General features: G+C 45.1%; 1 protein-coding gene across 1 annotated transcript in view; it reads right to left on the bottom strand.

The window, feature by feature from the left end:
• Positions 1-10,366: 10,366 nt before the first annotated feature.
• The window catches only part of NCAPD2 (non-SMC condensin I complex subunit D2), a 39,578-nt gene continuing 33,885 nt past the window's right edge, over positions 10,367-16,059 (bottom strand). Inside the window, exons 24-32 of the mRNA XM_075842975.1 lie at positions 14,896-15,019; positions 14,646-14,801; positions 13,730-13,907; positions 13,553-13,647; positions 12,413-12,493; positions 12,094-12,277; positions 11,676-11,802; positions 11,280-11,417; positions 10,367-10,838 (exon numbers count right to left, since the gene is read on the bottom strand). Of these exons, the coding sequence (XP_075699090.1) occupies positions 10,753-10,838; positions 11,280-11,417; positions 11,676-11,802; positions 12,094-12,277; positions 12,413-12,493; positions 13,553-13,647; positions 13,730-13,907; positions 14,646-14,801; positions 14,896-15,019 (1,169 nt within the window). The 3' untranslated portion in view covers positions 10,367-10,752. The remainder of the gene's footprint in view (positions 10,839-11,279; positions 11,418-11,675; positions 11,803-12,093; positions 12,278-12,412; positions 12,494-13,552; positions 13,648-13,729; positions 13,908-14,645; positions 14,802-14,895; positions 15,020-16,059) is intronic.

Raw genomic sequence — 16,059 nt, 5'->3', positions numbered from 1 at the left:
TGGACAAGGCTTTGCGGAGGGGCTGGGGCAACGTGTGGTAGTACGGAAATAGGGAATAACATTGCAATAATACAATGCTCCGTTTCTGGAGTCCATCAGGTTCCGGTAAGTTTTTACATCAATAATACCGGAACCCCGACACACTCCATTAAGGTCTGTCAGAATTCACTGGTCTAAGTTTCAAAATGAATCCGGCGTAGCCATCATGGCTCTTTTATAAACGGAAGCCATGACACTAGTGTGAACAGTGCCAAACACGTACCCACATAATAGTGCCGTACAGCGCCCAAATAATAACCCAGCCATTGTCAAAAGGAGACGATGTGCCAGGGTTTCGAGAACCACCTGTGCGGATGATGGGGTGGAGAAGGCCCCTATATGATATAAGACAAGGGACAATTAACCCTTTGTCTATGCTCTGGCCCAGCCAATCAAATGTTAGATAGCACTAATGTATCCTCCAACAATTCCCAAAACTAAAGGTCCTATAAGCTATTACATGGCCCGAGAAAACGAGCGCCGATCAACGAGACAGCTCATTGATCGGCACTAGTTTGATCCTTTCAATGATTGGTTGTGCATGAGGACGAGCGATCGTTACTACAATCATTCGACCTCATACATTTCCATCATACATATCTCTCTCTCTCTCTCTTCACGATATGGGAAATACATCAATAAAATTGAAGTCAATGGGAGATGTCAAATATTTGTTTGAAAAGTGATCCAATATAAACGTAACGACTGTTATAAAGGAAAGCCGTGACGCTAGTGTGAACAGAGCCTCACTGACCACCCACCGCGGTTGGTATCCCTTCACCTGCTGGGGTAGTTCCCTTTTAAATATTGTTAAGGTGGCATTCCACCTTAAATAATGATCACAGAAATAAACGTCGTTGTCACTCAGATAAAGCGAGGTTTGGGGTTTTGTAATAATTGTGGGTAGGAACAGACGTCAGCTTGTAGTTGCGTCAGCCCCGTGTGAAACTTCCCCATGGTTCACTTATAATCTGTATGTATGTTCACTATATGGACAAAAGTATTGGGACACCTCCACATTCCACCTACAGCAGCTTTTACGACGTCCCATTCTAAATCCATAGACATTAATATGGAGTTGGTTCCCCACTCGTCTGGGAAGACTTTCTTCAAGATTTTGGGGAGTGTCTGTGGGAATTTCTGGCCATTCATCCAGAAGATAATTTGTGAGGTCGGAGGCTGATGTTGGGGGAGGGGGCCGGGCTCACAATCTCCAGTCTAGTTCATTCCAAAGGTGTTGGATGGGGTTGAGGTCGGGACTCTGTGCGGACAGTCAAGTTTTTCCTCTCCAAACTCCCCCAACCAACCAAGTCTTTATGGACCTTGTGTACAGTCACGATGGAACGGAAAAGACTGAACCCCAAACCGTTCCCACAGTTAGAAGCTACAATTGTCCAAAACGTCTTGTATGTCGAAACATTAAGGGCTTTGTCCACACGTAACGGAATTGTTGCAGTAAATTTCTGCAGCAATCCTGATGAAAGTAGCAGACATTCTATTGCGGAAAAAACGCATCATTTCCTAGATTTTTTACTGCAGAAAATGGTGCGGATTTTGCTGCGTTTCTCACAATGTCGGGAGATGGTGTCGTCTCCTCTAATAAACGCAGCAATTCAGTCACTTTCCGCAGCAGGAATTGACATGCTGAGGTCCGAAATATACGCACCGCAGGTCAATTTCTGGTCTGAATTTTTACGCAGCGTCTGGATGACATTTATTACATCTCACCCACTTTGCTGCTACTGTATTTTGCGTATTTTCCATCTGGAATCCTGGATGGAAAATACGCAGAAATTCCGCTACGTGTGGACAAGCCCTTAGATTTCCCTTCACTAGAGCGAAGCGGCCGACCGCTGAAAAACAACCCCATAGTATTACCCCTCCTCCACCAAACTTTACAGCTGGCACAATGCAGTCAGACAGGTGACGTTCTCCTGGCATTCACCAAACCCAGACTCGTCCATCAGACCGCCAGATAGAGAAGCGTCACTCCACAGAACACGTTTCCGCTGCTCCAGAGTCCAGTGGTGGCGGCTTTACATCACTCCATCTGACGCTTGGCATTGTGCTTGGTGATGTGAGGCTGGCATGCAGCTGCTCGGCCCCCATGACATGAAGCTCCCGGGCACAGTTTTTGAGCGGATGTTAATACCAGGGGAGGTCTGTACTCTGCAGTTATGGAGTCAGCAGAGTGTTGGTGACTTTTCTGCACTTGCTCCTCATCACTCGGCCCCCCGCTCTGTAACTTTACGTGGTCTGCACTTCGTGGCTGAGTTGCGTCGGTTCCTTCCACTTTACAATAATATCACTCGCAGGTGACGGTGGAATATCTAGGAGGGAAGACATTTCCAGAACTGACTTGTTACAGCGGTGACGTCCGATTACAGGACCGCGCTGGGGGTCAGTGATCTCTTTACAATGACCCGTTAGATCACTAATGTCTGTAAAGTGACTGCAGGGCGAGTGCCGGACGTTATACACCGGGGGGATGGGACTGAAGGAAACACAGGAATTCAATGATTAAGTGGCACGTCCCAATACTTTCCCCCATATAGTGTATTTACGTCTGTAGACAGCACGTCCTCCCCGCAGCTTCGGGGTGTTTTTGCACTTGCTCCTGGCAGTCATGAAATCTTATTTGTTAGCCTGCAGAGTGAGTCCCAAACACAGCGTCAGGCCCCGGGGTCATGGTTCAGGGTTGGGAGGACGACCGGTATGGCAGCTCCAGCCGGTCCCTCCGCTCATGTGAAGCAAAGTGTTGATCCGTGTGTGACATTGCCCCCGGCGAGGTCCCAGCCTCATCACATCGTATATTCAGATGGGAGGTTTCGGGGACTTGTGTATCAATAGTGAATATATGGGGGGGGGAGAGAGAGAGACTTTACATTCAACCTGACCTGGAATTACATAAAGGGTTTATCCAGGATTAGAAACATTTTCTTCTAATAAGAGCACCGCACCTGTCCGTGAGTTAGTTGTTATTGCAGCTCAGCTCCATTGACGTGAATGTGGCAGAGCCGCAATACCTCACACAACCTGTGGACAAGCGTGGCGCAGTTACTATATAGCGCCTGGTCAGGCGTTGTGCTATATAGGAGAAAAGCCTAAGGGGGCACTGCAGACCCTTTGTTCTGGGGATTTGTGGGGACATTGACAATGTCCTATCAATATACCAATGTTTTTCCTCTGAGTACTCCATGTTTAGAATCTTCATTAAAGAAATTTCCTTGTACGTGTGAATTGCAGATGTGTTCATTTTAACCTTTCTTCCTGCAGGTTCTCTACCCATAGACGTGAGTTTTATATAATTTCATGTGCCTGTCCAATAATCCAGAATATCTGATAATGCAGCACCTCATGATGGATTTATGGAATTTTACTGTAACTGGTTGTTAAAATAGTATTTTCCATTCCAATCTACATTTTGAGGCTTCTAGGCACAGATTCCGTCAGTTTTTGTAACCTGGCTGTACTACGGCCGCTGCAAACCTGCCTAAGGGCCCGTTCAGACGTGGCGGAGTTTTTCCGGTGCAGATTTGGGGCAATTACGCAACGAATCTGCACCAACATTTGCATATTTGACAGGTAATTCAGACGTTGCAGATATCACAGCGGACTTGCCACGGATTTCAGTTTTTGGATTGCAAAGGCTGAAATCCGCAGTGAAATTCCACTGCTTCTCCGCAACAGACAGTGCAGGCTACGGAGGGAAAATTCTGCACCGCAGCGGAGTTTTCCGCAACGTCTGAACGAACTTGTCTAAAAATGTATTGAAACAAATGTAAAAAACAGCCGCTCGAGAATTCCACTGCAATTCCGCCACATGTGAATGTGCCCTTAAAGGGATATTCCCATCTTATAAAGTGATAGATCATGGGATATTTTCAAATGAAGAGGCTGCAATGACCGCGCTGCTTTTCTTGTTCCCAAGTAGCGTAAATACTGCCGATTTTCTGCAACGGTTTTCATTGTGGAAAGTCCGCAGCATAATACAGCAGCAGCAGAGTGGATAAAATGGAAACAAATCTTAGCCACACGCTGCGGGGAAGAAAGGGGAAAAAAAACAAAACCCCCAACCGTTCAGAAATTTACCTGCGGTGCGGTTATTTAATCTGCAGCGTTTCAATTTATTCTGCGGAAACGCTGCTTTTCTCTTGCGGGTTTTCCCATTGAATTCAATTGGGAGGTAAAACCCGCCACAAATAGGCAAATTTTGCCATTTTTTCAGTGGAAAAGCTGCGATTCAGCAACAAAAATCGCAACTCAGAAAAAAAACATTTTTTGTTTTGGTTTAACAGTGACGCTTCCTTCTGTTCTCCATCCAGACCGGCCTCTTAGGATGACCCTTCATCCCATGTGACCGCTGCAGCGTCATCCCAGGAGGCTGCGCTGCACAGACAGAGGGACGCATCGCCATGACAAAGGAGAACCGGGTATAAAATATTAGTTTTCTATTTTTTTCAGCCAGTTTTTTGCACGCCTGAAAAACGGCATCACAATGTGGGATTTTTTTCGGCGGAATTCCCTGTGGGTTCCAAGATGAATAGCGTATCCACCCTTTCTGAACACGGCCTACCATTTCTCAGCCCCCCGGCTGTGCAGGGACCTGCAGCTGAATGGGGGGGGGGGGGGTGTGTGTGTGTGTGTGTGTGTGTGTGTGTGTGTGTGTGTGTGTGTGTGTGTGTGTGTGTGTGTGTGTGTGCAGCTGAATGGGGTGTGTGTGTGCAGCTGAATGGGGTGTGTGTGTGTGTGTGATACAGCTCCCTGTATAGCGGATGACCAGTAGCGGCGTAGGGCAGGGGAAACCAGTGACAGGATGGCAGCGCTAAATTATTGTTGCATCCCCTTTATTCTCAGGATCGGTGGGGAGATGAAGCCTCTACCGATCATAAAGTGATGGCGTTCCCTAGTGATGTACCATCATTACATAAAAGAGGAGGATATCCCTTTAACGCACACAGCAGCCGGTGAGGATCTCTCAAGGCCATTGAAGGTTTGGGTCACACAGGTCTGTAGCTGAACTACTAGGATAGGAACATGGCCAGGGTAGAGCGCGGACATCACAAGTTCACCACGAACCCCGATAACACGGTCATTGGTAGAATTTCTGCTAAAACTATCCACACAGGAAGGAAACCAATCTGCCACTTAAAGCGCATCGGACAGGAGACAAAGCACGCGCCAAGTACCAGAGGAGCAGACGCATTATAAAGGGACGCTCGGATTTGTTCCAAGAAATCAGATTTCCCGCTAGCACCATTGGCCGCAAACAGTTGTCATTCAGCCTAGGTCCTGTTTTTTCTTTCCCTTTTGAGCATAAAAAAAAGATACATGCAAAATCTGGCCTGTGTGAACAAGGTCTTAGCTTATTTTAAGCCTAAACCAGGAACGGAACCTAAACAGCAGAAATATATAAAGGAATGTCCCTATAAGTCTGCTCTACTAGATCCAATTCAGGTTTTGGCTTAAAAAAAAAATGCTATGTAAAATATCTGTGGTGTAACTAAACTTTCTGACATGTCATAGTGACATGTCAGAAGATTTGATCAATGGGGGTCCCAGCCCTGATCCCCACTGATTGCTAAAACTAAGCAGGAGACTCGCTCGGGTGAGCCGCTAAAGCCCATGTACAGACAATAGAAAGTCTAGGAGTCCGTTCACCGCTACATTATCTGTCTGAGAAAAGCCGATCAGAAACCAGAGTGGCTGAACGCTCACATAAGCGCTTCTACCGCTTTGTTTTAGCGATCGGTGGGGGTCTCAGTGCTCGTACCCCCCACCGATCAAAACTTCTGACATGTCACAAGACTTCTGAAAGTTTAGTTACCCTTTAAATATTAATTTTGTTTTAACCAGGGGGTTCCAGGTATCAATTAAGATTTTCCTATAAAGCCTCCGTTCTGTGAAGGTGCTGGACATAATCACGAGGTCACGGCTGGACAAACGTCACCCCCTTATTATCCCAGAGGACAGTTCTCCTGCCCAGGCAGACGTGATCTCCAGAACCTCACACCCATGTAGCAATGTTATGGGGTAAAGCATTTCATAGCACCTACTGAAATCAATGCGCAGCCCTTCATTCCCAGAGTCACTATTGTGTGGCCTCCTCTACTTACTAAGGGTGAATTTAATTATTATTTTTTTTTTAACTCTAAGAAATAGGCAGCATGCCCCCTCTCGGTTTTGGAAATTGGATTATCACAATTCATAAGATCTGTATTAAAAAGCCACATTTAACGCATGCAAATTAGGCCCGAGTCTGGTGCGGATTTGTAGGCTGGTTCAATAGAGCAGTATTTACGCTGGGTGTGAACCTAGCCTAACAAATTATAGGAAAGGTTAGTCCACCTCAGACAACCCCTTTCAATATACATTTGTTTAGTTGCAGAACACCAAAACCCCTGTATGGCCATATACGGTGGAACATTTTATAATTTGCTTGTCTGAAGCCACCACTAGGGGGAGCAATGCATGTGAATTTCTAGATCTCCAATTGAAATAAATAAGCTCCCCGAGCAACGAGTGCAGCCAGAACCGAATTATTTAAAGAAACACTCCTGCAATCCCCCCCCCCCACTACCAAGGGATTCTTTGCTGATAGAGCAGTTCAATGATGGACCTCTCTAGGGTTTGTTTGGCTTTCCTCTGGGTCATCTTACAACATTGTCCAGCTGAAGACATTTCTACGGTTGTATAACATCTGATCCCAGTCTAATGTGCTGCTTTACTACAAACGCTTGGTGATCCATAGAAATCTGTGGCAAGATCAGGCAGGCATGGAATGTGCCCATCTCCTGCTGAACAGGACCACGCTGTTTGCATGCAGAGCACATGCTGTGAACTTAAAGGAAATCTCCACCTCCTGCCAGATTCCTTTTAAAAAATAAAAATCTCAATCACAGCGCCCCGTAATGGTCAAGTGATTTACATACTCTACCGACGTCCGCACCCACACACTTTAGTCAAGTAGTATGCCAGATGTGTCATTGTAATGTGGCAGCTAATTCATTACAATGTATCCATTTGTGGCATTTTAGTATAAGTTACTTACCGGCTTTAGAGCAGCTTACCGTCCATGACGCAGGAGAAGTGGCAGTCAGCGCTATATGCCAGTTAGACATGGCAGAAAAAGGGTTTAGAACTAACTAGCTGCAAAAACATCTTAACGGGGCTGTCCAGGCAGGGACCAGGATAGGTAATCAGTGAGGATCGGTGAGGATCAGACAGCCGGACCGCTCAGCTGTGCCTGGCACCGTATGTGCATGCTGGAAGCAGCCGGCTCCGGTCACAGAATAGCGGCCCAGCTGCAGTATTCAAGTGAATAGGAGCAGAGTTGCGGTTCTGCAGCACGGCCGCTATGCTGTGTATGGAACCAGATGCTTCCGTCTCCGAATACTGTATACCCTGCATAACATCCGTCGCCCGGAGGCAGCCGATCAGAGTGTTTGACCCCCACCGGTCATATACGGATAGGTCATCAGTGCGTGGACAACCCCTTTAAATATGGAATCCAGTTTTAGGCAGCAAATTATAAAAGGAGAATATAGGAAAGGCAGATGACTCGATTATTACATGGAATTGGGCTGGTTTTGTTCCGATGGAAAAAATAAGTACGTTTTAGAGGTGATCTCATTAATATGTATAAGTATATGTGAGGTCAGTACAGAGAACCAGCACGTGATCTGTTCCTTCCGAGGACTCCACAAAAGACCAGGGGACACCCATTGCGTGTGTTAGAAAGCTGGTTCAGGGTAAGGCCACACGGTGCCGCCACGTTGCGTTTATAAACCGCAGCAAGTCATTTTTCAACAGAAGTCAATGGTGAAATTTCGGTTATGGACAGACGGCTGCTATTATATTACAATGTGTTTTATGTGCGGTTGACACATCTTCATAATGTCCGACCGCATGCGGTTAATGACCGCGCTGCCAAAGTGGTTGCTGCTGAACGGCTTGCGTTTTTGCTAACCGTTCTGCAATGCCTTGTAATGAACTATATCCAGGCAGCACCTAAACAACTTCAACACGGGTGAAACCAATGTCCATCAATTATTTCCTTTGAAAACCGCATCAGTTTTTTTGTGTCTGCAATGCTGCAGTTTTGTTGCGGTTTTTTTAAACGCAACAAAACCACGTCAACGACGCACCGTGTGGCCTTACCCTCAGACATCAATATAAGAAAGGGTTCTTTACAGTTAGAGCAGTCACACTATGGAATGCCCAACCCCAAGTGGTAGTGATGGCAGATACTATGTCGACATTTCGGACAAATGGCATCGAGAGTTATAACTAAATGAAGCAACGAATGACGGGCAATGGATTGAGAAAGGTCGGACTGGATGGAGCGGTGTCTTTTTTCCCCCCATGTTTTTAAGACGCTCAACAGCAGACAACACAACACAAACCATGTATCCGACTGTTTAACTAGCCGAGGTCAGACAAAACGTTGCATCTTGTGTTCCCGGGCAGCGCGCTGATTGACGGCTCCCAAGCATTGCAGGACAGCCAAGAAACAGTCACACCGCAACTGGTTTGTTCAGATCGGCCGTTACTATGGAAAGGATCCAGGAGTAGAGGACGCCAGAACATAAAGCCAGTATTGTACACAGGATGCAGTAGAAGCACAGTGTGCCAGCGCATCCATAGAGAACAGAAGTGATGGAAAGTTGCGTTTTGACTTGAGTTCTTTGCGTTTACAATGTGGGAGTAAATTTTGCGCTACGCTGAATATATTCTATTAATGAAGTCCCAAAGATTACCGGACGTACATAATATATCAGGTATTCTCTTGGACTTCTTAAATAGCTTACTGTTCCTAGAAAGTAGATTTGGTGGACCATGTAAAAATGACATTCTTCTGTATAGCAAATACAGTCTATTGCTCCCAGTTATCAGCCATTTCAGGATATGCAGACAGTGGTTAGTCCCTTTCACACGGGCCAGTTATAAGGCAAATGAGCATTCATGTGAACACTCGTTCCCGATCATCGCCCTGGGAAATAATCAGCCAATGGACGAGCAAACGCGCATTCACTGGCTGATTGAATCAGTTATGCAGCAATAAATATCATCATGTCGGCAGCACATCCTGGTGTGTAAACAAGGAGACGCGCTGCCGACATGACGGAAATGCATGGGGACGAGCGAGCGGAGTAACGAGCGCTCGCCCCATCCATAGCTCCGTGTGACAGGAGCAAACGAGCACCGATCATTGAGCGGTCTTGATCAGCGCTCGTTGTTAAGGCCAAAATCGGCCGGTGTAGAAGCCCCCCCCTTACTAACCGCAAATCCAGTCATCTCCTCATGATCACCATCCAGTGCACATAAACATGAACATGCAGACACGTGACTGACCAGCGGCTCATCTTATGGCCCGGTTCACACATCACGTAACACGCTGTTAACCCAGCCTGGAAATACTCACCAAATTCACCGCTTAAATCTGCATGTGTTACATGCCGACTGCATTTTGGATTTAGCCATGGATTATACCCGTTGCAATGGATGAAATACTCGGCAGAAAAAAAAAAAAAAAAAAAAAAAGGATTTGAAAACCTACATGTCTTTTTTACACTAAGGGAATGGAGTTTGTTAACCTATTAACTTACATTGTACGGAATTGAAGTGCCGGCTTTAGGCCCTCCGTGAAAAGAAAATCAGGACTGGAAGCAGAGAGGTCAGAGAGGAAGATTTATTAATTTTGCTGCCCCGTAGGATCCCCCCCCCCCCCAGACACCCACTATACGTAGACCAAAAACAAAGCCAGGTCAAACCCCAGTAGAAAAGTGGCAGATGAATAAGTTGCCTGAAGTTCCATCCAATTTTTCTTGATAATTTTGCGCACATCAGAAAAAGTAGCACGGGGACGTCACAAATATGGCAGAGTCTGAATGCCACATAGGTCATTGTATTAATGCCTTGAAATGGGCACAAATACACGGAAACATCTGCCGCAGAGCGTTTTCCCCCCAAGGCTGCAGCCACACGAGCGTAAAAATAGTCAATAACTGCGGACCAGATCACTTCTATGGACCACGGACACATTCCAGTATATTTAGGTGTCCGGGCCGTAGAAGTGTACCGCAAATTATGGAACATGTCCTATCTTTTGCTTTTTACGGCCCGTCCTCCCAAACTTCGTATGGGCGCACGGGCCAAAGACGCGGGCGGCTGTCCACACCCGCAATCGCGGCCCGTGATTATGGGCACGGCCGTGTGCAGGAGGCCTTAGAGAGACATAGAAATAAACTCCTCACAATCATATTTAAAAAAAAACAAAACCCATTCGTACTTTGTAAATACAATCTGACGACACAGGAAGTATAAGAAGAGTTAATGTTTATTATAATACAAGAAGCACATATATAAAAAGGCCCATACACAGCAGTTGGGCTACGTGCACGCCACGGTTTGTATTTTGCGGCCTGTAAACAACGGATTCCTTGTGCTTTTTTTTTGCAGTCCGCGTGTCCTCCGTTCCATATGTCCGTGGTTTGACCTGAATGGGGGGAGACCAAGCGGCAAACATGAACAGGAATAGGACCTGCTCTGAGTTTTGTGGCCCCCAAAAGGATCCATGAAAAACACTATCGTGCATAGGGCCATAGAAATTAATGGGTCAGTGTGCGATCGGTTAAAAAAAAAAAACAGCGGTGGTGTGCACGTAGCCTTACACAGACACACATGAATGACATAGGAGGCGGTCAGACCAGGTCACCGGGCCCGGGATCGAGTAGATGTGCGTCTGATGGGGGTGGGATTTTTGGGAGTGTCGGCTTCACTCAACTCCGCTTCTAAATCTGAGAAGTAAACAAGATGGGTAAGACAAAAAAATATAAAAATTATATATATATATTTATTTAGATTTTTTTCATTTTCACTGCATGTGAATAGGGTTCTGTAAAAACCCAGTAACTTTTGTACAGCAATCGGTTGCAGATTTTCAGTGTGGATTTTGCAACAATTATGCCACGAGTGATCTCACTTTACAGCAGTGTTGTACAGAGCAGTAATAGGGCTATGCAAATTTCCACGAGGCCACGTCTGCACCGCTGTATGACTCAGATTTCAGATTTTTTTTCTTTTTGTTAGGATTCCGTCCGAAGCCGTACTCCAAGCAGCCGGTACAGAAGAGGTAACCATGCTGCCGCGCTGGCTCCGTGCATACATGTGCATGAGCTCTAGACCAGTTTTGATCATTTTGTTCCTGCGGGTCATCCTATCCCTAGAATTACACTCACCAGACTCTTCATCACTGGAGAATGTCAGGGTCACCTTCCTGGTATTTTTCCTGGGGGCGCGAAATTTTGGAGTCTGGAAATCGCTGTCTTCGGTAGTTCTTGAGGTCTTGTTTACCGACTTAAGAGGACGTCTCTTACCTGAAAAGAAATAAAACCACGATCCCGGCTATTCAGTATATATCGGCTTAAATCATTAAAGGGTTTGTGTAAGATTAGAAAATTTAGATCCCCCACCCATGTATTGCCAGCCCTACTCACTAGAATGTGGCTGAGCTGCAATACCAGACACAGCCCATGGACAAGAGTGGCGCTGTTTTGGAAAAAATTGCATTAGATCCTAATATTCTAATCTCAAACAAATCCTACAAGTGAGCAAACCCTGGAATTATTACTTACCAGGTGGATTCTTCTTCACAGCTGAAGGTGGGACGTCCCCATTCTGGATTTCTCCAGGGACATCCATGTTCTCCAGGCCTTTGCTGTGACAAACATTGAGCTTGTGCTCAAACTCGTCTATTTGAGTCTGTAGGGGATGGGGGAAAATCATAAGATATAGAAATGCAAATATTTCTACTGATACAAACACGGTATTTTATTGTACACGCATTTCCTTTTAACGTCTCATTATACAAGGATGAATCTTTTTATACATAACCCTTTAAACATGTCGGCCATAGAGACCCTTTATAGAACCAGTTCCATGATCCATTCGTTACTAAAAGTTTATACCTTACACGCTGCTCCGGTTTTAGAAAACATACTCCGGGTTATAAAAGCCGGATGTAGGATTAGCGTTCGGTCTCGGCTTTCCTACCTTGAGTTCGGGCTTTGCTCCTCTGCGTATTTTTCCTATTACAGTCAGGAAGGAGTCGTACACAGCGTCATCGCTCAGCTTGTCCCCATAGCAGTCAAAGCAATCCTGCATCTTACCAAGACCTTTCTCAGAGAAGGGCAGGAGGGAGAGACAATGGGCAAGATCCCGCCATTGACGCTCAGTCCTAAGAAAAAAAAAAATATATATATATAACCAGTTAATTGGAATCTGATTGGCTGCCATACTTCCCCTTACAGAAGTAAAAAAAAACTCCATGTCAAGATGACGAAAGCAGGAAAGTGGCTGTGACGTGGTTTACCTGGCTGTACGGAATCTGTGGCACATTTTCTCTACCAGACTCTCAGTCTGTTTGTCCTTGGTGATGTATGACAGGAGATGTCTAAGGGAACAAAATTAAGTAAAAATCCGAGGAAAAGGTTAAAAATAAGTTTCAATTTTACTAAAGGTTTTTTTTTCAGCAAATTTTTATTTAAAAAAATATATATTATATATAAAAAAAATAAAAAAACACATTTAGACAACTTTCTAATATAATAAACGCTCTTTACATAAAACTGGAAAGCTCATTTTAAAGGGCTATTCCCATCAGGCTTTTAGGGTGTACTCACAGGATCACATATGGAATCACCACCTATCCAGAGAATGGGGGTCCCTGACCCACATTCCGCCAGGTGAGATTGCCGCATCTCGAACCGAGAAATAACCACATTCGGCCCTTTTCGCAACTCCCATTAACTGGAATGCAAATTCGCTCTCCTGCAGCAAGAAAACAGTCTCTCTAGTGCCACCTATATGTAGCTACCCTGTAAGTCAACGTCCGACTCATTAAAGAGCCTTGAAAACGTGACTTGGGAAATCCGCAAACCAGAGACCCCCCCATCTGTAGACCACTACTTGGGTGAGCCAATTTGCATACGCCTTCCCAGGGAGCATTGCCTGCAAGACCCAACATCGGCTGCATCTCCATAAGTGAACCAGTACCCCCTGATAGACTCCAATGAAGAGAACAGAGCACACGCACAGACACCGCTCGCATAGAAGGCTGGATGCAGACCCCTCATATGGTGGAAAAAAAGGGAGCGACTACCGATCAAACAACCTGCGGAAATGACCTTGTTCATGCTGGTCATAGGGACAACGAGTGGGCGCAACTCGCCATGTACATCAGTATCCGCACATACCCGGCTAATAATGAGCAAACCTGCGGATATTCAGGCCAGACATGAAGTGGCTATTTACATTGTTGGTGTTGCGGTTTCACACAAAGTCCAGATCGCAAGTTCAAAACACAGGCGGGAAGTCTCGTCAAGGACTTAGGAGTTATTTAAAGCACCGATAACACTGAAAAGTATTAAAAAGATTCTTCTGGTCGGTCACAGTTAAATAACGAGACCCAAAATCTTAGGCCAACCTAGTTTTAAATATTTTCTGAAATTACCGCATGATTGTGTGGAAAGGTTCTTCCTCAACGCCACAGTCTGGGTCCGACAAGCGGCTGATAATATCCGGTAAAAGGTTGTACACGGCATTGCCCTAAGAAACAGAAGGAGACGTGACTGAAAGGAGGACATCGCACTGAAGCATTATATAGTGATAATAGCCCTGCTCCGCTCACCTTGTTTGACAGCTCCGTGAAAAAATTCTTGGCCAGAGAGGCGATTTCCTGGTCTGAATCTATGAGGAGCGCGGCCATCTCACTCACTTGTCCTTTAACCTTCACCATGTCCTTTAGAATTAAATGGGTCATTACAATGGCGGACGTCTTACGAACTTCACGCGACTCGTCCCGGAGCCTGAGGTAGAAGGGGAAACCAGGAATAGCCATTAAGAACATTTCTTAAGGTTGGACTTGACAGAACATCAGTATCTAAGGCGGTGTCCCAACACACCATGTAAAGACATGAAAAACCAAAACATGTCCCAACACACTGACCGTCAAATTAGTACCGACAGCGTCACGTGTAGGATGCCCCCTATTGACCAGGGGAATGGTTACACAGCAGAATCTCCCTGAAACTTCCAATTGAAATTAATGGGAAGCGGGAAAAATTTTTGGGGGGGGGGGGGGGGAATAAAAAAAAAAGTTTGGCCAAATTATCTGATGTGTATGGCCAGCTAGAGCCTTTAGAAAACACGGTTTATAGACCCTACAGAATAGTTTTTTGTGTGCGCAGTCAATAATAATAATAATCAATATATCGCAGCAGAAAGCACACATGAGCAGCCACATTATATAGCAGAGCAGCCACATTATATAGCAGAGCAGCCACATTATATAGCAGAGCAGCCACATTATATAGCAGAGCAGCGGCTCATTTTTGTGCATAGCACGGACACCCTATTTAGTAAAACTGTCTGCAGCAGCATTTTAACAATTTCGCTAAAAGTCTTCAGTTTTTGTTCTTTTTTTATTTAAACATAAGCCTTAAATATTCTTCTGACTTCAATTGTTACTTTAATAAAACCAGCATTTTTATGGAAGGAAATAAAGTCAAAGAACGGTCAGATCTTCTATATTACACATAGTTTACCGGGCATAGAGATGAGGGGTCCATGGCTCAATGAGATTAGGAAATCGGATGCTGAGGTCCCCTAAAGCGATCATGATGTTCGATCGAACCCCCGGCAGCGGAGACTTCTCCAGAAGTGTGAAGAGGAGACGCAGGTGAGAGTCGCAGAAGTCGGAGCTGGAGAAAAAGATCGAAGTGAAAACAAGAGAATTAAAAGGAAATCAAAAATAAAAAGATAACCGTTCAACGAAGTCAGAACAACAGATCTTACCTGATCATCATAAACTTGGCCAGTGCTAGAGTGGCCGCCGTGCACAAGGCCGGATCATTATATTTGCCTGTATTTTTACAGACCCGGAGCACGAGAGGCAAAAATGCAGAAAGGTATTGCTGTCCTGTCACAAAGGAGGATACAAAAAATAAAATATAAAATCATGTCCTGTAAGGGTAAGTCTACCCAGGTCCGTAACGCGGACCGAGAAACGGCAGGTAGATCAGCCGGCGCATGCAAATTGTGCTCAGTTTGGTTTGTACCTTCAGGTGGATTTTCTGCTGCGGAAAACCGAAAAAAACAAAACCCCCACACAAAAAACTACTTTAGTCACCTCTCCTGGCACTCCCATGTCCCCGCTCTCCCCGCTGCTCCGTGTACAGGCCGCCTCTCGTGAGTACGTTTCATCCCATGTGACTGCTGAGGTCAACCACAGGCCGATGAAACACCCAAAGGAGGCGGCCGGTACACGGACCAACTGGGGGAGCATTTTTTAAGAGGCTAATAAAATTTCTTTTGCATCATTGCTGATTTATGTATATGTCGGCAGCGCTCGTAATTCATCACAACCACCGGATTGGGGATCGCTGCTGCTGACGTTACGATTTACCACTGCCTACAACAGTGTTGCATAACCATTTAAAATTGATATATATTTCTGGTAAAAATATATAAAAAAAAAAATTGGATATGGGAAAGCGCTACACAAAGGAAGAATCAGCAGAGTACTACTAATAATAATAGGTGGATTTATTTAGTAAAAGGGGCAACGCGTTTCAACGCAGAACCTGCGTCTTCATCAGGCCAAAAATATGTAAAAACAAGGTAGAACAAACAACTTAAATACACACGTGGGAGGAGAACAAAGAAAAAAAACGCCAAACACCAGCAATCTATTGCATTGACCACAACTGATGTTAATGACGTCATCGGGAATACAATGCAATTTAAAACAAAAAGGGAAAAATAGCAGCAGTAATAAAAAACATGTAAACAATGATGATGATGATGATGGATCAAATTCAAAAGACATCGATACAGGCATACATTGTAACAAGTTTGACACGGTCTATTTCAAACACATTTTCAAAGCGTAAGACAAATCATGGCTAGCCAAATAACAGAAAAAGTAAGGCCTCATGCACACGAAGGTATTTTTTTCCT

Source organism: Rhinoderma darwinii, chromosome 11, assembly GCF_050947455.1.
Source record: "Rhinoderma darwinii isolate aRhiDar2 chromosome 11, aRhiDar2.hap1, whole genome shotgun sequence".
NCBI lineage: Eukaryota > Metazoa > Chordata > Amphibia > Anura > Rhinodermatidae > Rhinoderma > Rhinoderma darwinii.
This window is presented reverse-complemented; position numbering and strand designations above follow the sequence as displayed.